Source organism: Fundulus heteroclitus, chromosome 4 (assembly GCF_011125445.2).
Source record: "Fundulus heteroclitus isolate FHET01 chromosome 4, MU-UCD_Fhet_4.1, whole genome shotgun sequence".
In the NCBI taxonomy this organism is placed as follows: Eukaryota; Metazoa; Chordata; class Actinopteri; order Cyprinodontiformes; family Fundulidae; genus Fundulus; species Fundulus heteroclitus.
The window spans coordinates 21,882,719-21,904,586 of record NC_046364.1 but is presented as its reverse complement, the minus strand read 5'-3'; the positions used below and the strand labels follow the sequence as shown (position 1 = coordinate 21,904,586).

The 21,868-nt window shown below is 40.7% G+C and overlaps 2 protein-coding genes across 5 annotated transcripts in view; one reads left to right on the top strand and one right to left on the bottom strand.

Moving 5' to 3' along the window:
• Positions 1–4,456: 4,456 nt before the first annotated feature.
• Positions 4,457–11,076, bottom strand: LOC105916391 (ubiquitin-like protein 7). 2 transcript variants are annotated; one of them, XM_012850893.3, is made up of 11 exons: positions 11,005–11,076; positions 10,479–10,668; positions 10,271–10,390; positions 10,094–10,179; positions 6,392–6,476; positions 6,253–6,310; positions 6,036–6,169; positions 5,533–5,582; positions 5,262–5,438; positions 5,020–5,133; positions 4,738–4,878 (listed from the first exon to the last, which is right to left on the bottom strand). In XM_012850893.3, the coding sequence occupies exons 2-11, from the start codon at positions 10,651–10,653 to the stop codon at positions 4,738–4,740; spliced, it is 1,140 nt and encodes a 379-aa protein (XP_012706347.1). In that variant the 5' UTR covers positions 10,654–10,668; positions 11,005–11,076. The 2 variants fall into 2 exon arrangements, with proteins under 2 accessions (XP_035992159.1, XP_012706347.1); XM_036136266.1 differs by lacking the exon at positions 11,005–11,076 and having other exon boundaries at positions 4,457–4,878; positions 10,479–10,653.
• A 1,262-nt stretch (positions 11,077–12,338) lies between these two features.
• The window catches only part of cd276 (CD276 molecule), a 108,607-nt gene continuing 99,077 nt past the window's right edge, over positions 12,339–21,868 (top strand). The window contains exon 1 of one of the 3 annotated variants that reach the window (XM_021309659.2): positions 12,339–12,600. The gene's annotated coding sequence lies outside the window, so the exon portion shown is untranslated. The remainder of the gene's footprint in view (positions 12,601–21,868) is intronic. The other 2 variants (XM_021309658.2, XM_012850894.3) reach the window with 2 other exon arrangements.

The following is a 21,868-nucleotide window of genomic DNA, read 5'->3' as shown; positions in this document are numbered from 1 at the left end:
GAACAAAGAACCCGGACAGACATTTGCACACTCTTGAGGTGCGTTCACACCGAACACGAACAAGATGTTTGGACCGTACATATCATCCCTTTGGAAAGGTGTGTTCAGGAGTGAATTAACAGTCCGCCCAAAAAATAGTCCCCTAAACAAAAAAATTATACAATAACAGTGTCAAAGAAGCGAGTGGTATCTCCTGAATAAAGTCAGTCATTCTACCATGTGAAGAGGGAAAATGCATTTGTGAATTTGTGGTGAATGGCAAGTTGTTCTATCAGGCAAATTTGAATTGGTGCTTAAATCTGAGTTAAATTGCTTTATATTGGGGGTTAAGTGAAGCCTGTTTATTATGACCTGGAGGACACAGGGTGTACACAGAATATGAGGATGTCTTCCCCCATCTCTCAAACTCCTTTCCTGTCAGCCTACTCTGTAAGAAACCAGACTAAAAATATTGTTTTATTGGACATTACTCAGGGTGTTTTTGTTTGCATCACCAATTTTTTTTTTTAAAAAAAGGGTACACAATACATGATATAATACACCATAGTTTTATTAATAGACATGGGTGCAGCTTAGGTTTGTGTGTTTTTCATTGTAGCCTAGGTCTCCTATGATGAAATGTGTGATATAAAGCTATAGCAGGCACTCTATATGAAAAAAGAAAATCAAGCACCCGCTGAAGCCTGAAGTTTGGGAGTCTGAACCATGCTTGGTCAAATCCCGTGACCGGAACAAAAATGTGAGAAGCCTTTTCATCTTCACACCCCTTTTGAAAAGACATCAACTCCACCGGTTCAGTAGTTCAACCGTGGATCGGCATCTCTGAGTTACTTGTAGTATCAAATTAGAGCAATCTGCAATCATTGGACTATAGCCATGCTTTTAAAAAGTAACTTAAAATATTCTTTATAAAAAAAAAACAAACAAAAAAAAAAAAAACATGCATTTTAGCCTTAGTGTTTCCTGGGCTGTTATGATGTTTTTATTTTTTTTAAATGCTATTTTAGATTGTATTTTACTGTGAAGCACTTTGTGATGCTGCCTGAGAAAGCTACATACACAAAAGTTACTTACTTATCAAGTTAAAGAAGAATACCCAGGTAGCACATTTTGATAGACACAAACATGTCAGAATCAGACTACTATAGGTTAATTTTTATAAACTATAATATGGTAACATTTTGATCAACATACGGTGTCCCCTTTAGATTCTGTTGATTTGTTTTTGAGGTTTTCAAGGCAGGACTCACTGGGAGGAGATCCCAGGACAAACTTAACCCTCCTGGCCTGGGTAAGCCTTGGGATCCCCCCTGACTGAGCTGGTGAGTGTCGCTGGGGATGGGGACTTCTGGGTGGATGGATTCGTGTTTTTCACATACTTAATGCACTCTTAATAGAAACAATTGACATGCGTACTGGTCAGAAATGCATCGTTATTTTATGCACAAAATATGAGGGAGAGTTTCGATGCATACCTGAGGCCAACCCACGGGGGGGACTTGATAGCACACGGTGCAAAGACAATTTCATGGATGTCAGACTCAAACTCCTTGTCCATGTAAGAGTCAGACATAGTCAGTCATGCAACTTTTACCTTAAACCTTGAAAAAATAAAAAAGTTTGGACAGTTTAATAAGAAAATCTCTCAGAGTGACATAACTTGTGTCTGCACGATCTGTCCAACAAGAAGGCCGGACAGATCGATGGGTGGGAAACAGGTAAGAACCTCTCCAAGATCTGGTGTTGCCTTCTTGAAATATGAAGAACACGGTTACAATTGCAAAAAAACTGAACATCAAAGACTCAACAGAGGGCAGGCCAAGAACATGAAAAAAAAAAACATGTACAGAGAACTGACCTACTTGTTAGAACGGCGCACTACATTGCCATCTAGTGTACACATTGGAGAATTACACGGGCGACGGCTTAAAGAACTGAAGTCAGCAGGTCATTGTGTCTGGGGACAAGAGCAGATCCCTCACAGAAATACTTTACATCAGAAAGTATGCAATGTAAAACTAAAGTTAGATAAACATCCCTATCAAACCTTTTAGGAGAAAAAAAATTTACACTTTAAACATTTGATTGAACTAATTTTCCTTTTCATTTTTGCTCTGCAGTGAAGCCAAACATTATTCATAACCCTGGCAGATTTAAATGTAAAATATTGTGATTATGTAGTGTCTGTTGGATAACAAAAAGTGCTTTTATATACATATAAAAATGGCACATTGGAAGTTATTTATACCCTCATTAATAAATTGGAAACTATTTATGTCACTACAGCAATCAATTACATCGATTCAATCGATTCTCCATTAGATTGAAGTCGGGACGCTGGTTGGGAAACTGCAAACCGTTATTGGACGTCAGAAAAAGACATTACTTTAAATCTAAATCTCCCAGGGGTTTGAATCATTTTGGTCATAACTGTATAGTGTTATTGTAAGTACCATTTTCTTTTGCTGGTAGTGAAATCCATCTGATTTAGGAAGCCTTATTATGAATTTAATTGTCTGTCTTTCATCTTTTGGTTCACTTGTATAATCATCTAAAATTGTCCCTCGTTCACCACAGCTCCTCCAGACCCCTTCATGTCTGTTGCATATGAGTTAACCTGCTCTCATCTGTGAAAAGGACAGGGCAGCAGTGCCAAACCTGCCACTTGTAGTGTTCTCTGGCAAATGCCAGTCGAGCTCCACGGTGGAGTTGGACTGCCTGGTCAACCTCTGTGGGGTCCAGGTATCGCCTCATGGTACCAGTAGTGACCCTGACCCTGGTCAATTGCACAACTACTGAAAAGCACTCAAAGAAAATGAGGTCAGTGTCCTCCAGCTGCAGACCCATTCCTGTTTTGGGGGTTGCCTCATTCACGCCTGAGCAAATTCTCAGTTATCCGGGTCATCGCAACTTAAAACAGGCTTAAATCGGAGGCAACTGGAATTTCGTTCAGAACTTCAGGTCTTGATTTAGAACGCACCTAGGATGAGCCTCCATGTCCTTTAAAAACAGCAGAGCACCAACTGCAGGTTGCTCAAGTGCGAGCCACCAGAGTTTGACAAAGACTCCTGGATAGGTGTCGAAATGTTTTCAGAAAGAACTGAATGAAAGTCCGGTTGCCTCCAATTTAAGCCTGTTTTCTTGCTCCTTTAGTCCCCCTGCTGTTAATATCAGTAACACTGACCATCAACCCCCTCTACTACTGAAATGACCACATCAACATTCTAGACATTTGATGGACTAGATAAACCGATGAACTCTGATTTAAAACTGTACCTTTAAGTTTTTTTGAGCAGTGTTATTAAAATGAAAGCAAAAAATATGGAAAATAAAAGAAAATACTTTGAGTGGTGCTGGACATGTTTTCCATTTCAGATTAATTATTAAAATTGTCCATCCGCATCAGCTTCATTTCCTGTAGGGCCAAATTTGAACCATTCTTGAACTGTGGTCAGGGGTCCACACATTTATTCCCAGGGCCGCATATGAGCCCTTGGAAATATCCTGGGCCTCACTTTGTAAACCTCATGCTTAGCTGGATGCATGCGCTCACTAAAGCTGCCCCTTTTCCTGTTTATGTTGTCAGATTTATTGGATAAGTTGGATTTAGTGGCGGCTGTGCTCACTGCATACAAGCATAGGTTTATCTAAATGTTGTTGCTATGCAACTAACTTTTTCAGCTAGATGCTCCAGTCCATTCTGTTACAGATTAATTTGCTAATGAGCTGCCACAGGCAGGGTTTCTTTAAATGTTTACAGAAACAACCAGATTATTATGATTACAGCAAGGGTCTTGAAAATCATCAGACATTGGTTTTCGGTCATGGACTTGGGCTACGACACTACAACACAATAATTAAACTCAAAAATACCAATATCCCTGCCAGATTTAGATTTAAGTCCTTCTGACTAGAAGCGATATCACCGTTTTGAAGTTGCCCAGCCAGAGTCCTGGCTTAAATTTAACAAGCTTTGCAGGGAGCTAAAGACTAGGGTGATGGCATAGAGGTCTTCCAACCTCAGACTTAGAGCTTAATGAGAAACAAAGCTCTCAGAAAGCTTGTCAGCAAATATCAATTATAAGAATGGTTTGATAGCTGCAATGCAAATAGAGGTTTCTCATATGATAAGAGTATAAATCATCTTCGACAAGCTATCTTTCTTGAAATGCAAAAAAAAAAAAAAGAAAAAAAGGGGAGAAATTCTTTGTTTTTGTTGCTACAGTTGTTGCTAACCTCACCACTTGCATCTCCAGAAAGAAACTTTGTGCTTGAATAAAAATAACGTTAAATCTAAATTAACTGTAGATAAATAGGTCATCTTCTGCCATGATAAAAAATGCTGAGCGATAAAGCATTTTTAGGGAAATAGTTAATAATACACCCCGAGCTGTTATTTGCTTTTGAAGACGATCAAGGCGTACAAAAAGAAAGTGATTAGCATATTTCAATCGTATATGATGCAGATGATATTTTCTTTTAAACAAGTTTATTATAAACGGTTCACATTTGTAGCAGTAATCAATCAAATCGACAGCTGCGTCGGTTTAAACGACCAGCGGAGCTTCATCTGAGCTGTCCTGGGCATCATTTGAAGCCGAACGCTGCCACGGCAACGACAACCGCACAGCGCGAGCCATAAACGTTCTCATTCGTTGGCAGTCGGCTGAGCCAGATGTTTTCCTGCTCTCTCTCTCTCTCTCCTCTGCTGTGGGTTTTGTCCGTGGGGGTGCGGGCTCAGAGTCCGGGGCCTCCAGCAAATATGAGCTCGAGGGCAGCCTGGATGTCGCCATCTGTGGCCTGCAGCGCCCTCAGCATCAGCTCCTCGTCCTGGATCCCCATGTCCCTGAGCTGCTGCAGCTGGGACTGCCAACGGCCCTGGCAAAAAAAAAAAAAAAAAAAAAACGTGCTCAGAAAGAATAACCTTTTATCCAAACACCACCTGCTTTACATTTTGTATCTCGTTATCCCCCTAGAAGGAGCGAGCGCGCTGCGGGGGCTTCGGCGGGGCTGGGTCACCTGTAGAGCAGACATGTTGGTGGCTTGCAGAGCTTGCTGTAGAGCCTGGCTGAAGAGATCATTACTGACTGGTGTGCCAGCTGGCATCGGGGCGGCGCCACTGGAGGGGTCCATCTTAATCAAAGAGGAGATAAAACAGAGGCGTAACGTTGCCAGGTTTTGGCAGCAAGGGCCTCCTGAACGGTGTTCCTCCCTCGATAAATAGGATCTCGTAAATTTTACACCGTTTTGTGCCGTCTGACCTGACTGGCGGTTGTCGGCGTGACGGCGCTGCTGTCGGGCGTGCTGGCCAGGGCCAGGGCCGTGGCCAGCTCGCTTTGCGTTATGGGCCGAGGCCCCGTCGCGCCGCTGTGGCCCAGAGAGATGGGCCGCATTCCCGCCGGGAGCCCGCCTCGGCTGGACGGACCCGCCGGACTGCCCTGCGGACACAAATCCCTAAAAGGTCAGCACGCGTGTGAACAAGTCGCTGCCGTCTTCTCTCTCCGCGGTCTGAGGCTGGGAAAAAAGACTCACGGACTGGAACTCGTCCTCGTCGTCCGACATGCCTTCGAACATGAAGCCTCCTGCCAGAAAACAGATCAAAGGTTGTCCTTATTTTAGACCTTCCCCACGCAGACGATAATCATCACGAGGCTTTTAGCGGAAAGGTTGCTGCGTCCATCCGTTACGCACAAAGAGCCTGGTATCTATACACTGCAAAAATGGATCTAAAAATAAGTAAAATGTTCTTAAATTTAGTGTATTTATCCTTGATTTGAGTAGGTAAAATGGATTATCTGCCAATGGAATGAGTAATTCAATCCCTAAAATAAGATAACTAGACATCCTGCACTTGAAATAAGATGATGGAGATGAATTGTTCCTATTTTAAGTGCAAAAATCTTTTTCCATTGGCAAATAGTCTTATTTACCTGCTCAAATCAAGGACAAATACACTCATTTTAAGAACATTTTACTTATTTCTAGTTCCGTTTTTGCAGTGTAAACCCGTGTGGTGAAGTCCGGCCATCGCTCACCTGGCATGTCGCTGTAAGAGCTGGCAGACACGTTGCGGGAGGAGCTGGCGCTGGACTGGGCGGGCATGCTGCCCGCCACCGAGTGCAGGACCAGGATAATGGCGTTGACGAGGGCCGGGTGGGAACTGATTAACCTGCAGCAAAAATTAACACTTTAAGTGTCGTATAATGCATCACGGGACGGCTGAAGAAGTCAGGGGGGGGGGGTCACACTCACACGTCCAGCATGTTGGGGTCTGTGAACTGCACAAAGAGATCTTTATCTTGAAGCACACCTGAGTGTTTAGAGGGGACATGTTACATTTATGTTAAGATGTCGTGGGATTGGGTGCTTGTGGAGTTCTGCGGGGTCTCACCTAGAGCAACCGGGTCGGACCTGAGCCCAGGAGTGGCCACGATGATCTGATCCAGGGATTCCTTGTTTGTCAGCATTTTGTAAACCTGAGAGCAGAAGCATGGACAGACATTAGGATCAGCTTTGGGTTTAAACATCTCCACACCAGAATCTTCTGTACATAGGTATCATGTTGGCCAAAAACTGTGATCCGGTTTTCATCACAGGTGATACACACGCTCCATATGAGGGACAATATTAGGTAACACTTAAAGCAATGATTGGTGATTTCATCAGGCAACCTGTCGCCTTCAAAAACTGGATTTAAATGTGGATAAACAGCAAAGTTTTTATTTTATTTTAGGAACTTAGCTGTATTAGATTACAGAACCTGATGTCAGATCAGTGAAATTGATCAGTTTCACTTTACTAAGACAATTTAGGTCAACAGAATATTGGTGTTCATCCAAACATAGCCACAGTTTTTGGCTGCTCCTTTAACTCTGTCTGCCATTGCATCAATGCATGAAGTTCCAAACCATTTTAACTTTCCTAGGATATCAGAAGATAATGTTTTATTCAGCTGAATTATCTCTAACTCAGTTGGCTAATTGTATATTCCTTATGTATTTATTCCTCTCCTTTATTAACGCGGGCCTGACGACAAATCAGCCAGCCCTCCCTTCTCATGAGACAACTGGACACAACTTGCCTGTCAACTTATCTAGGACTTGGATCGTGTTACTTCCAACAGAGCTGCACGGACCACTCGGTGCCAACAACAACCAGCTGCTGCGCGATGTCTCATGTGGTCTTAGTGTACAAAACACACTTGTGCCAGAAATCGAGATTCTCTGGTGCCCGATTACAGGAAGTGGGCAGTTTGTCCTGCACAGAGAACCAGAGACGGCCTGTTTATCTGCTCTGATACCTGAAGGGACACGAGTGTCTATTATGCGCGGGATTCTTCGGACCCATTTCCAGAACTCATAATCTCATCCGAACCTCAAGTACTAAGCAGAGGCAGCTATTTAGAGTCCACAACCAGCGAGGTCAGGAGAACGTACCTTGAAGAATGGGTCTTGGAGGAACATTTCAGAACGATAAAGTGCCTCCAGTTTCTAGTTCAACTCTCATCTATTTGTTTAAAACTTTACTCCAGGGCCCCATTTCAGAAAGAGCGGCTGATCAAGAATCAAGAATATTTTATGTGTCACCGCGGCAAAATTTCTCTTTGGCCATGCCGGTTGACATTACACATAATGAAGGCAAAAGCTGACAAACAAACATGCAATGAACATGGGTTACATTTTTTTTTTTGTGTTCAGGAGAGTCACAGATCACAGGGAACGAGGTTGTAGGGTGTAACGTATGACGGGTTAGTAACAGTGGGGTGATTTTAAAGCGTTGGACTGCAGTCTCCTATCAGGGGGCGATTGCCCTCACAGCTCTTGGGAAGAAGCTTCCTAAATATATCCTGATCTACTACTTTGGTTTCAGAACAGGTGATACCAGTCAGGTGACTAAACTCAGCGTCCAATCAACGAGGACGAGCATGAAAGAAGCCCAGAATTGCTGAAGTCAAATCATACTTTATGTTGTTAGTTTTTTTTTATTTTTTTATTTCTATTTAGCAAATATGTATCTTAAATGTATTTTCATGTCTGCAGTTTTTTTATTTATTTGGAATTGTCAGTGTGCTGCTGCCATTCTTAGCCCGGTCTCTCTTGAAAAAGAGATTTTTAATGTGAATGAGATCTACCTAGATAAATAAAGGTTAGAAATCTGAAAAACGCACTACACCGTGTTCCAAACACTCATGTCTATTTATGGAAGTATAACAGACCTGTTTTATTTTAAAATAAATTATTCAAACATGTTTTTCTTTCATATTTTTCATTAAAAAGAGCTGAAATAGGTATCCAACAAATTACAAATATGGTGAAACCATTGAAGTCTCTCTTTTTTTTATCTTCTTCTTGTAGGGAACTTGGAAAAAACATCTGTGACTACAAAATTTGAACCAACACTTTTATTTTACTCGGCCCTGTTTTGGCCACGTGTCTAAGGAGCATGCTGGGCATTGCTGTGGCATGCTGCTCGTTAATGTTTGCTATTGGGTTCCGAGCAGCGGAAGCTCATTTTTGGAGGCGCACATCTGTGTGCTGCCTTCTATATCTCTGTTGAAGAGAACAGTCGCTTGCACAGGTAGGCTATGGAGAAGGAAATGCAGCGCATTTGAGAAGCTTGGAGGAGGAGTTGCAGAATCATCTCTGGGATAAAGGGAGAAAACTGTGCAGGACCCACTGAGTCATGCTTCGACACCGATTCTCAATGAGATTTTGGTCTGGACTTTGAAAGGCTATTCTAACAGAGGAACAGGCTTTAATCTGGACTCACTCTATTGTAGAATTTGCTGTATGTTCAGGGCCGCTGTCCTGCTGGAAGGTAAACCACCACCATATTTCATGGTGGGGATTGTGTGTTTATTGTGATGTGCATTTGCATGCGGAGCGCGCCGCCATACTTGTGTCAACGGGTTCTCCCAAACGAGCGGTGGATCTCTGCAGCTCTTCCAGAGTTGCCATAGGCCTCTCAAATGCTTCTTTGATAAATGCTGTGCTCGCCCGACCTGTCGGTGTAGGTGCAGGGCCATATCTTGGTTGGCTTTCAGTTGTGCCATGCTTGTTCCATTTTTGCATGGACTGTCAGATGTTCATAGCTTGGGATTTTTCCGTTACCTTAGCCTCCCATGAAGTTCTTCACAACTTTATCCCCGAGCGCTTTGATGGGCTCAGTTGTCTTTATGATGCCGTTTGTTCACCAGCAAAACCTCCGAGGCCTTCGCGGAACAGCTGTGTTTATACTGAGATTAAATTACACACCGGTATTTACAGACTTCTTAAGGAAATCATTTAATTAAAGAGTTTGGCGTAAAAGGAAGCTGAATACAATCACACAAAACGCTTTTCAGTTTTCTAGTCGTGGGAAAAAAAACTAAACAGAACAAAATATGTATTATTCTACTTCACAATTTTGCACTCCTTTGTGTTGGTCTATCACATACATTTGAATAAGACAAAAGGATTCTAACATCATATAATGTAGAAAAGTTAAAGGGATGCGACTATAGAGCACTGATTAATTGATGAGTTTTGGATAGCACTGCAGATGGTGACAGTAAAGCCCAACACCTCTACAAATAGACTAGGAAGTTCAAGATTTAGTTTAACAGAGTTTCTGAACTGGTTTAAAATAAGAAGCAATCCGAATTCCCCATTCGTAGCGCTCAGCCCCTGACAGGGCATCAGTTTCTAAAGTAATCACAGATTTCCCCATCCTTTCAATAATGTTCCTAGAACCACAAGAGATACTGATGAAGAACTAATAATAAACAGGGTTTTAAAATGAAATGGATGAGAAGATTAACGCCCTTCGTTGTCCCACAGCGGGACAATTCAGGCGTGCCATCAGCAAAGTGAAAGGCAATTGGAAGCATGCAGATTCACACACGGTAAAATATGATAATGATAAGAAACAGAGCAGTAAGGACAAATTTACAACAGAAGAAAATAAATACTGTACACTTATTTTAAATAGCATACCCAGATTCATAGAAATGTGAAAAAAAAAATGTTTACAGATTTGAATAATTTTTTTTAAGAAATACATAAAAAAAAAATCTCACTAACTAAGTATGTGTTATCCGCGGTAATCTACTCACCGAGTCTCTGTATGCGGAGTTGAGTGAATGAAGAGCTGCGTGAAACACCCTGAACTCTCGGGCTGCTGTTACTCTGTTTACAGGCTCTACGTAAGAGAAAACACGCACACAGTCATGATTAGACCCTCGGTGTTATTTACAATTCACAGTTTAAGAACTATTCATGGCTCAAGTAACCTGGATTTCCCTCTGGCTCAGGCCACGTCTTCTTGAGAATGTGTAAGGTGGAACCTGGCTGAACTCCATAGGCATCCAGCGTAAGTTCGTCCTTCAGTTTCCGCCCACAGTGGACCAGCTCTGGACAGACGGGACACTTTAGGGATGACTTACATGTGCAATTGTGCAGACGTCTAAGAAATTCCGTTTGGATTCAATGCTGACAGACCTATTAGCTCAGGGTCTGGAACTGAGTCTGGAAGCTGGGCTGCTACCAGCTGCTTTAATGTGGCCACTCTGTATCCTCCTGGTGGCACATCCCCGGGCATCATCTCTGGGAAGTGGAAGGTGGATTTGGGCCGATCCACCAGCTTTAACGACAGGTGCCACTCTGAAGAGGTCATCTCTGACTTGTACAGCTAGAACACCAAATATAATCACAGCGTAGTTTAGCAGGTGGCGAGAATAAGCTCTGAATCCACATCTGATATCCGTTGGGTTTATTGCGAAACCCAAGTGCCTCTTATATTAAAGTAAAACTTTGCCGTTCTGCATCATTTATAAAAAGGAAAGTCAGGCTAGCAAAACAGCTGAACCACTGCTAGCTGCAGTTTAGCGCTATTTAAAGGAAAGATCTTGCAAAGAAAACGTGAAGGCTACGAGTGTTGTGGTTGTTTAGTTGTTTTAGTTTTAGAACGGGAAAAACATAAGCCATACACAGAGGCTATTAGATCTGCAAAGAAACGCACACTCACCGTTTTATTGTTGCCAGACAGCGACTTCCTGGTTTGCGTCACGTGATCTATGCTACGTTCACTTCCTCCACGTGAACGAAGGACATTCCGCTTACGTCTTTCACTGTAAACATAAATCACGAAATATCTATCTGTCTGTCCATCCATCCATCCATCCATCCATCCATCCATCCATCCATCCATCCATCCATCCATCCATCCATCCATCCATCCATCCATCCATCCATCCATCCATCCATCCATCCATCCATCCATCCATCCATCCATCCATCCATCCATCCATCCAACACACTTTCCAGTAACAAGGTAATTTAACTAAGTGGGTCATAAGCAGTATATTTCTAAGCCGACTTTAAACAAGTAATATATAAATACATAATTTATATAAAGGAAAAATTATCATAAGACGTGATAATGCAGGTCATAAAGTCCAAGAAATTAATATCTGATTATTTCAACTCTGTTCTGGAAGAATAAGTATATTAAGGAATAAATGTGCATTTAATTGTGGGAAATTAATAATTTATTTTACTGTTACTGCAGCATATTGCTACTCTGTGAAGGAGGGGAAACATTTCCTGCCATATGAAATAGAACTGGAATATATTGTCCTTACGTAGTCCACTACATAAAGCAGTCTTACAAAGGTTGCTGCTAGCTGTAGCCCATGCAACACTTTTCAAATGATATCAGTTCATTAGTTTGGATGTGGTTTATGTATGTGTGTTTGCTGTTCATTTTATCGAATGCATTTGTTTATATCCTGGCTATTGTCTGGTATTTCTCAATGTTTCCAGTTGCAACGCGGCTTCTTTGATTGCAAGAAGAAAAAAAAGATGTATGCAATCAAATAAAAGAAACACATTACAAAATGTAGCTCCTACAAAATGTTGCGCGTCCATTCATATGGGGGGTTTAAAAGTAATGAACAACTGAACAATGTCTGCAAGGAGGAATGAAACTGACAAAATATAAAAAAGGTAAGACAATTCAAGGGGAAAAATAAATAAACTAAAAATGTAAAAAAAACTCAAAATCAAATGCTTTAATAAATAATGAGTCGGAAATGAAGAGTGACAAAAAGTGAAGGTCAATTATATTATAACACATGTAAAGTAAATAAAAAGGGTATTTTAAACAGACATATTAATAAATATGAGGTAATTTCTATTTTTTATTTAACTGGCAGATTTTCAGTGGATTGTTTTAGCCATTTGACCATTTCCTATCTTTGTGCTTTTATTTTGAATTCTTTCAGTTTCTTGTTTCTTCAGACCCTGCAGGCTGCGTTCACTAAACGGTTAAACAGCAGTGAGGGGGGGTGATCGGCGGCGCGCGCAGCGGAGCCCACGCATGACATCACGGCTGGACAAAGCAGCAAGGAGTGGTTTCTCTCTGAAGAGAAGCCCCCAAAATCAATGAAAACACCCAAACAGTCCAGGAAAAAAAAAAGTCCCAGTAATTTTATCTCCAGTTAAATCAAGGGGCGCAGGCGGCGTCTTAGAAGCGGTGCTTTGTTGTGAGAGGAATGAACTGCTGTGGAAAATAAGCCCGTCTGTCTGGACTGAGGAGAGAGCCACCACCGCTGGACGGTCGGTGAGTTTAAAATAGTTCTGACACACATGGATGTACGGGCGACAGAAAAGCGAACACACGGGGAGTTTCTCTGACGTTCGCTAGAAACAAGAAAAATAAAAGAGCGTAAAATAGTGATTTGGGGAGAAAGACAGCGGCAGCAGCTGTGGAGCGCAGAAAACTTCCAGAAAGCTTTTCCAGAGGCAGCCCAGCAGCGCTGGCTCCTGAAGCCACACTCTGGGTCCCTGGCTTCAGACGAGCTCAGAGCCCAGCATAGTAGCTACTGTTCACACAGGTAACGTTTGATGAACTTAAAGGAAACAACATGGCAGAAAGTATATTAAAAGGTTCAGTTTATCTGTACAAAAAGCAAAAAAACCAAGCGTGTAGTACGTTAACTTTTTATTATTAGTTTTTAACAATGCACGTTTCACAGGTCGCAAACCCCAGTGAGCTTTACAGTGAAAACATGCACACAATCCAAAAGATAAAGCACTAAAGAAAAACTAAACAAAACATCAATGCAAAGATAAAGAAAGATGCTAAGCCTTTGATGAACTGGAGCAGAAAGACCGGTAGATTCAGGCTGAATCCCAGTTCCTATCCCTGCCGCTTGCATTCCCTTCTCCACCAATCAGTTCGCACTTCATCCAGGAAGTGGCTGAAATATGTCAAGGAGAAGTATGATCACTTGTTCCTAATTCGTATTAAGCAAACACACGTGATTTAATTTGACCTCATGTGCTGTGTAAGCAGTTTTCAATCTTGTGACCCCAAATGTGTTCATGCTTGGAAGGGCAAAAAGTTATTGCTAAATGGGTTGGGAACACTATACCATGTATTATTATTTTTTATTTGTATGTACTGACATTTTGAGAAAACAAACAACTAAAAGCTAAACACATAAAAAGTGTAAACATACCGTCTCCTGTATGATTGATGACTGTTTACACAACAAATACAAACACGTTAAGTTACATATATTGCAGGTTCTTAGTTACTCAAACCATAAGCTTGACGCTCTCATTTCCCCTTCTGTAATCAGGTTGAATGCACAAAAACAAACAAACCAATAAACAACAAGCCCAATCCTTTCTGTTCTACAGATTACTTCAAAACTAAAAATTTTAAAGACATAAATATCTACAAAATAATAAAAGAGTAAAAGAATAATAATATGAATGAGGTAAAAAAAATTGTGTGGCTCGACTCACTGAAACGGTGAGAACGCCCAAAGCCCCCTTAGCTTTTTGATCAGCAATTAAAAATGCAAATTTGCTATAGAGCTATAGTATAGACTACCATCATAAATCCTTATGCATGACAGTACTTGACCCTTTAATTTATCATCCTGTACACATATTTTTTATTATTTTTGTCATCTTAATAAACATAAATCACCATAGGGGACCTGAAGTCACATTATCTTCCACATCAGAATGAACTTAAACCGATTCTAGGCTTCTACATACATGTAATAAGAGAAAACAGAGGATGTGTTAGCTTCCTGAAAAACTGTCCCATTTCTCAACAGGATATTTAACCACAGCATCAATCAGTGGCCAAAGGACAGGGGGATGGGTAGGGCTTAGAGAAAGGGATCACTTTAGGAAATGGGATTCAGCCTTAGTATTTATAACTCTTTCAGCTAAATCATACATTTAGCTGTCTGCTTTTTCTGCTCCCCCCTTAACGCCATCTAATCGTTATATAGACATACGCAGGGCACTTATTTTTGTCGTGGTTCGAACGTACAAAGATTGGCAAAAGTCAGGACTTTCATGCTCTCCTCATTTAAAACATTGCATTGATCAGTTGTCAAGCTGTCTGTCTTTGCCAGGCATCCCTCGGAAGACAGAGTTTTAATTTTGCCTGGTTAAAAAAAAAAGGTAAATAAAATAAATACATAAATTAATATGATCACTACACATTCAGTTTTTAACCAATTCTTGAACAGATATTAGAGTATTTATATGATTTTTTCTGTTCTGATTCTTTTTAAATTAAGAAAAAAAAAAGCTCTTGGCTACAGCGAGGTTAACACCACCTTAGCCAGAACAGACACATCTACAGAGCCTGTACCTAAGTATTCATTGAGCTAGACCAGTGGTTCTTATACTTTTCATAACAATTATCACCTCACTGTTACTAAGTAAAATCATGCTCTTAAAAAGCTTTTTAAGCAACTCAGCAGTAGTTGGACTTTTTCTTTTTGTTGTGTTTTGTTGAGAGAGAAAGAAAGAAAGAAAGAAAAAGAGAAAGAAATATTCCTCACTAACTTTGTTAACAAAATTCAGTTTGTCTGCCGTTCGTTTAAAACGCAGTGAAAACTGTAGAAGCAAACATTCGTTTGAACTTCTTACAATTTGCACCTCAGACTCTCCCAACAGAATCTATTCACCTGTATTTGAGATCCTGTTTCTTTTGGCTTTACTAAATGAAAAATAGAGACATGCATTTTTTAGCTTGTATTACTTGCATTAAGTAGCCTGGTCATTTAGTTGGGCTCTAGTAAATCCTATTGGTTTTCCAACAGGTAACCACATATATTTTATATTTGACATAGTTGCCAGATAAACCGGCTCTTCTTCTTGCCTGGGGGTGGAGGGCTTCTTGAATTTTTCTCCGCTCCACTTCTTATTTGAGAGGTTTGTCTTTGAAGCAAGATCATTTTGTCTGAACAGTGTCTTTCCTTTGGTTTTGGCTTCTTATCTCTAAATAAAATGCTCAAAACTAAAATACTGAGTAGAGTGGCAGCCCAAGTATCACCAGTGGCGCTTGTACCAAAGTCTGAGAATCGCATATCTAAACCATTGCTTTGTGGCTCTCTGGCTGTATGTTAAGGCTCATTGTCTCAAGTCTTTCCCCCTTTATTTAACACCAAGCATCTTCCCGTTTACTCTGGCCACCTTCCCCATCCCGGCAGAAGAGAAGCATCCCAAAAACATAATGTTTTGCATATTGGCCTGAATGTAAAATCTGACCTTCCTTCATATTTTTTTGTTGTGTCCCCCACATGGTTCATGGCCCACTGCAAACATGACTTCTTAATCATTTCTTTAAACAACGGTTCTCTTTATGGCACCAGATTTGTGGGGTTCACAACTAATGATTGTCCCGTCAACAGATCCACCCGAGCTTGGGACTGCTGTACCTCCTTCGTAATTTTTTATTGCCCTCTTGCCTCCCTCTTGAAATATTGCTCTTCCTGTCCAGCCTGTCAGTTTAAGTGGACAGCCATGATTCTCTATGACATGTTCAAAGTTTGGGATGCTCTCTTACAAGCCTACCTCTCCAGGATTTTTGTCAAAATTTTATTTCTGAGCTGTCTGCTGTGTTCCTTGATCTTTTGTGTTGCTGTTTTTTGAGTTTTTTTTTTACTATTTTTTCCTAATGTTCTCCCTCTAAAAACTTTTGAGAACCAGCTCTTTGTTATGACTGGTACGAATTGAACCCGATATTCGACCCAGAACATGGTATTGCGTCTTTAAAAGGTTTATTGCAGAGTTGGAGATGATAATAGGCAGACAGGTGTCGGGATGGGTACCTTTCAGTTTTGAACCGATACGGTACCGATACTCGGTACCTGGGAATCAATAATGGTTCTCAACGGCACTTATGTGTGTTTTAGTAGTAATAAATATTAGCTTAATAATAAAAGCTCAAAATTTTTCTGTTTAACATATTAATTTCTCAATATATAAAGTTGTTTGGAGCTACAAATGAACCTTCTGAAATAAATGATTCATTTTAATACATTGCCTGAATTCACAGCACATAAAGCACATTTTTACCAAAACAACAGTTATCAGAGGCACACAGAGTGGACAAGGTGAATATGGGACTGAAGAGGAGCGTGGATAAAATTCAGGGAATTATTTTAGGGAAACACTTTCAGTGGAAAAAATAACTATATTAAAAACTTTAGATTTTATATAATGCAGAACGATTGGTGCTTTCATGGGAAGTCACCAAAAACACAGAAGAAAGTAGATTTTTTTACTAGTCGCTTTTGAAAAAAGCTTGCTGGATGGGTTTATAAAGTTACTAAATATAGCGAGAAATTAGCTAAATTGGCAGCAGTGACCAGGTGCTTCCCCAGAATAGAAGCACTCCCGGCGCTGGCCTTGCACTTTGCGTCACAAATACTGCAGCGAGCAGAATTTGCAGCACATTTTAAAAAGTGGAGCCATACTTTCTATCAGCCACGCTTGCTTTGTTTACTGGACCAGTGGCTACTGACGTCATTACGGTCTTGTGCGTGCATCGCTGTGTTCATGTTCGGCATGGAAAATCACTCTATCACTCCCTCTGTGTCAAAATGATGCGCTTTAGGTACTGAAACATGGTACCGTTTGATTTTACATTAATTGGTCCTCGGTAATACCGACGAGATTTGGTCGGTACCTCTAAAAGTACCGAATTCGGTACCCATCCCTCGACAGGTGATAACACATGATGATGACAGAGACAGACAGAGGAAGGTAAACAACAACAATATGGCTGGGGAGGTATCGTGGTCAGACTTAGGGCTGGGCGATATACCGACAATACCCAACGTCATTTTGCCCATGTCGGTATTTTTGGTTTCAAAAAAAAAAATGAAAGAAAATGTAGCTTTTATAGGTAAAGGTAGGCTGTGCTCCTGTCCCTTTAAGATGCTGCGGTACGCGTACGGTCTGTTGTCAGGTAACTCCACCTCATCCAGTCTGAAACAAGAAGCAAAAGAGACGGGGAAGTTAAGGAATTTTTTCATGTTTGTCGCGGGTGCTGTAGAGCTGCTCCAGGAGGAAAAGGAGCAGCTGTTAAACGTATTGCGGCCACATCTGATCTCTGGTTCAGTTGCATGACAGACCTGTACATTAGATCAATGTGGAATGGAGACTGCGCCCAGAGTGCCCGAGACTCATATTAGCCAGCCGCTACCGGGGAGATGTTCGGACCCGGTTTAAACTCTCTGTATGGCACTTCAAGGAAGAGGGCCTTGTTGGTATTACAACTGACAACGGTACAAACATATAGTTAAAGCTTATCGCCCATTTATCATTATCGAAGCGAAAAGCTCATATGTCGCGATATTGATTTTAGGCAATATCGCCCAGTTCTAGTCAGAGTGCAGTCTAAAGTCATGTCCAGAAATCAGAAGGCCAATGAGGTAGCCAACAGGGGCAAGGCAAACAGGGAATCCAAAAACAGAGACTGGTCAAAACAGGCAATGCAAAAAACTAAATGCTGGATGACTACTCACACAAGACTTTTGGACAATCTGGGAGAGAACAACTGTGAGTGGCAGGTATAAAAAGGCAGTCCCAGGTGACACGATGCTGATAATGAGCACAGCACAGGTTGAAAGAGGTAAATTGGTGGGGGCTATAGTTGAGGGTGACAGATAAACATGAATGGAGCTGAAAAGAAATACAAGGACTTAATCTGACTTAGTAAGTAAAAATGAACGAAAGAATTAACCAGTAGGCAAAACGTAAAGAGATGCAGTAACTAGGAAAAACATCTACGAAATCTAAAAGAAAAAACAAAGAAAAACAAAGAAGTGAAGCTTATGCTAAAACCAATAACTGAGTATGGCAAGACCTGTAGAACATAAATGACAAGAAAAACATGAATCTAAATCAAAACGATAACCAGACACCTCCAAATCATGACACTTTTCACTATTCATGTGACTGCTAAACGCAGTTGGGTGCACTGGATTTTATTTAGGGGTACCAGATTAAAAGAGGGCCAATACATACACAAGCTTTTTTAGTTGGGTTTTTTTAGTGTCATTTTCACAGTTACTTTGTTTTGCTCCATCACCCTTTCTGTGGTGCTGGTAGCAGGCAAAGTCTGCATTGTAGATACAGGCGACTCATATTCTAATCCTGGTGGTGTCAGGAAGGGCATCCAGCGTAAAACCTCTGCTAGATCTTGCTGTGGTGACCACTGAAAGAGGGAGCAGCTGAATGGACTCACAAAACCAAGTAGAGTACTTTGAGGACTGTGACTTTAATACGTGAACAAGTTCAAGTGGTATCAACGCTTCGTAAAGCAAATCTATTATATTTATCCACATATATGCAAAAACTTTAGGAAAATAATACATTTACAGCATGAAACCAACAAACTCACAAGACAGGCTTCAGTCAATGTACTCTTCAAGTCACTGCAGCAGTAATTCTTGAACTAGATTTATAAATAAAAAAAGTAAGGGAAAAAAACCCAGATTATTTCCATACATCCAAATAATCTAATGTTTTAGTCTGTGACAACTCAACTGCTCTGAGTCTGAGATAGACTTGATCAACAGTAACAATCAAGATTTTTTTTTCTGTGCAGCTTCTCTGATTTAATACATTGAAGTTTAAAAAGCTCTTCCTCTCGGTTTGATGATCTACTGTGTATTTTGAGTAAGTAACATATTAAATGACCCGAGTAAAGGGATGCCAGTCTTTCTGAGGGCTTGTGAAATTTGTTGTGCCAGTTTAAAGTGCTTGTCTTTGCAGGCAGAAATTTCTGTCTTCACAGAGTCATTGGTTGTGAAGCTACCCATCTACCCTTGCACAGAATCAGTCATCATTTCAGTCACTTATTCATTTAGCACTTTCCACATCCACAATATTGGAGATCAAAGTGCTTAACAAACTCAATATATAAGCTTAACAACAAAAACAGACTCTGTGATTAAAGAAAACATAAAAAACAGGTTAGAGACAAGGTAAATGAAACAAAATACATATATAAAACCAGCAGTTTTTAAGTATCAATACCCTGTCTGAATAAAAATGTCCTGAGCTTCAATATGAAATGGCTAAGTTCAGTTATAGATCGCAGATCAACCTTAGGCAATCCTACACTACCCCTTAGTGTCAAGGAGAATTTTGACTTCTTGGGGGAAAAGCCTCACTGAGGAGTAAATGCAGCAAATGTTATGTTGGCGTGCGGGAATAACGCGCGCCAAGCATAAACCAAGCTTCAAGAGAAGTATCCAGATGCCAAACAGTTGGAGAAGCCTAGCCCTCAATGAAACTGCCCTAAAGACTACAATGGCATCACAACATAACTTAATCTTAACGATCTGTGCAAACTCCCGAAAAATCATTTATCTTTTCTTTGACCTCAGAATGAAACTTAATGGTCCTTGACATTGTGACAAAATGAAATACATGGGTGATTATGACTCATGTGCTGACAGTCATTCTCTAACAGGAAGCCACGCATTCAGACTGTCAAGCAGTCTTTCAGCAACTTCTTCCTCTCAGATATAATGGGCTTTAAATGACACCATTATGAGCTAATGCCGGTAACATCACTGAGAGCTGGTCAAGGCTTTGATACATCAGCGTGCTGCAGTGACGGCTGTTTTCTCTATTCCTAACTCCTATCCCGATTCTCTAAGTTTGTACTCGTGAGTGGGGTCAGCTGGTTTTAATCACTCCTACTGAGGTGAATCATAAAATGAAGGGAAGAGAAGAGGACGCATGCTGGCAAGGTGGTGGTAAAGTGCCTGAGTCATTCGGTGAAAACCCCTTTGATGGCTTCCTGCTCCCCGGACAGCCTGAGTCAGAGTCTGTGGTTTGTGCCGTTGGGAAGTTTCTTTCCACTTTACCCATGGAAAGACATTGAGGAACAGGATAGTTGTGGTTATGTGCCTGCTCTTTTTTTCGTCATGGAATATTTATGAACCTCGGCTCAGTCTCCCACAATTTGGGGTGGGATATCCAGGGAGTTTTATATATTTCTGCAAACATTTTGACTTGTCTGGACCTGTATTGGGGCAAATGGTGAGCAAAGCAGAAATTTTAAACTGAACACTGGGCCCAAACATCGGCCCACATCCTCTCTGCTAGAGCTATAAAAGGAGAAGCTTGGAAAATCCTTTGGGTAAACCATGGGGTGGAGCTGCAGAGCCTGAAATGATTCATACCACCAAGCCAAAACAGCTGATAAGCTGAATTTACACCAGGCAGTGTGCTGGGCACCATCCCAACCAAACAGTAGTTGTAACAGCTGCGAGGCGGCTCTCATAGATCGCTGACCCCCATTTATTTATGTGCAAAGAAATTAAATGAGCCTAATTCCGTTAAGCTGTAACTGCTCTTATTTTTTTTCCTGATCATAATGAAAACGGCTGTTTTTTTTCTTCCTTTTTGAGAAATTCCTGTATTTTTTACATTTTGACAGTCATTTTTAAGTCAAGAGTGTGTTAGAAATTTAATCAAAGTTTTTTTCCCCCTGGGTGGCAGGATTATACAAAAAAATTATTCAAATAAACAAATGTAGAATGAAAGTTTTTCCTTTTTAAAATTTATAGCAAGCAAATTAAAATCTTCTTACAGCAGAAAATGTCAGGTACAACACAAAGTATTTATCTTTTTATAATCAAAGTTTTTACATTCTTTTATTTCATAGTAAATAGGGCCACATCTGCACAGTGACTTCGACTTAAAAACAGACTTTGGTGCTCCCGGATCTGCTTTTAATTACTTCATTGAACTTGGCTAACAACAGGCATTTCCATAGAAAGAGTTGCCCAAATTGTATCCTTACAGTTGAGAATAGACTACGTCTTTTTTTTTGTATTTCTTTTAGTTACACCAAAAAGATTATGAAACTGGATGCCCTTATCAGAATAACCTCATAACCTCAAATGCTACCTAATTTTTTTTAAATATTGCATGCTGAGTTTTTTTCACTGGCAAAAAAAAGTCTATATAATCTAACGCTGGCAGCAAACAGACCCTCAGCATCATGCGACCACAGCCACTCTAGCCTCTTAAAGTTTTAAAGCCTCATTTTGACACCAACCTGACAGGCACGCTTGTTTACTTAATTTGTATCTTGTCTGACCATTAACTTATTTTTCTAGAAGACGTTTGGCTTGTCTGCGTGGGCAGCTGCAGGTTAATCTTGAAGGTGTTGTTTTTAGAGAGGGTGCCTCTTTATTCGTCATCAGTCTCAGTCAATTGTGATAACAAGACTCTCTTCAGCGTGGACAGCGATGCTGCTGCTCCAACATATTCCATATTGCAAAATTGAGTCCCTTCCAACAGTCTTTTAGGCTTGAGCCTTGGCGTTTCTGGATTACTGTTGAACACCCTGACCAATTAACTTTTATCTGCGGTGGCCAGTTTGGATCAGAGCAGATGGTAGTACCAAACAGTCAAAATGCACGATAAAAAGCATATGATATAGATTCATTACACAAAGACATAAATATTTTAAGCATTTCTTTTCCTGATAATTTTGATAAGTATTGGTTTCAGATAATGAAAGCCCAAAATTCAGCGTCTGC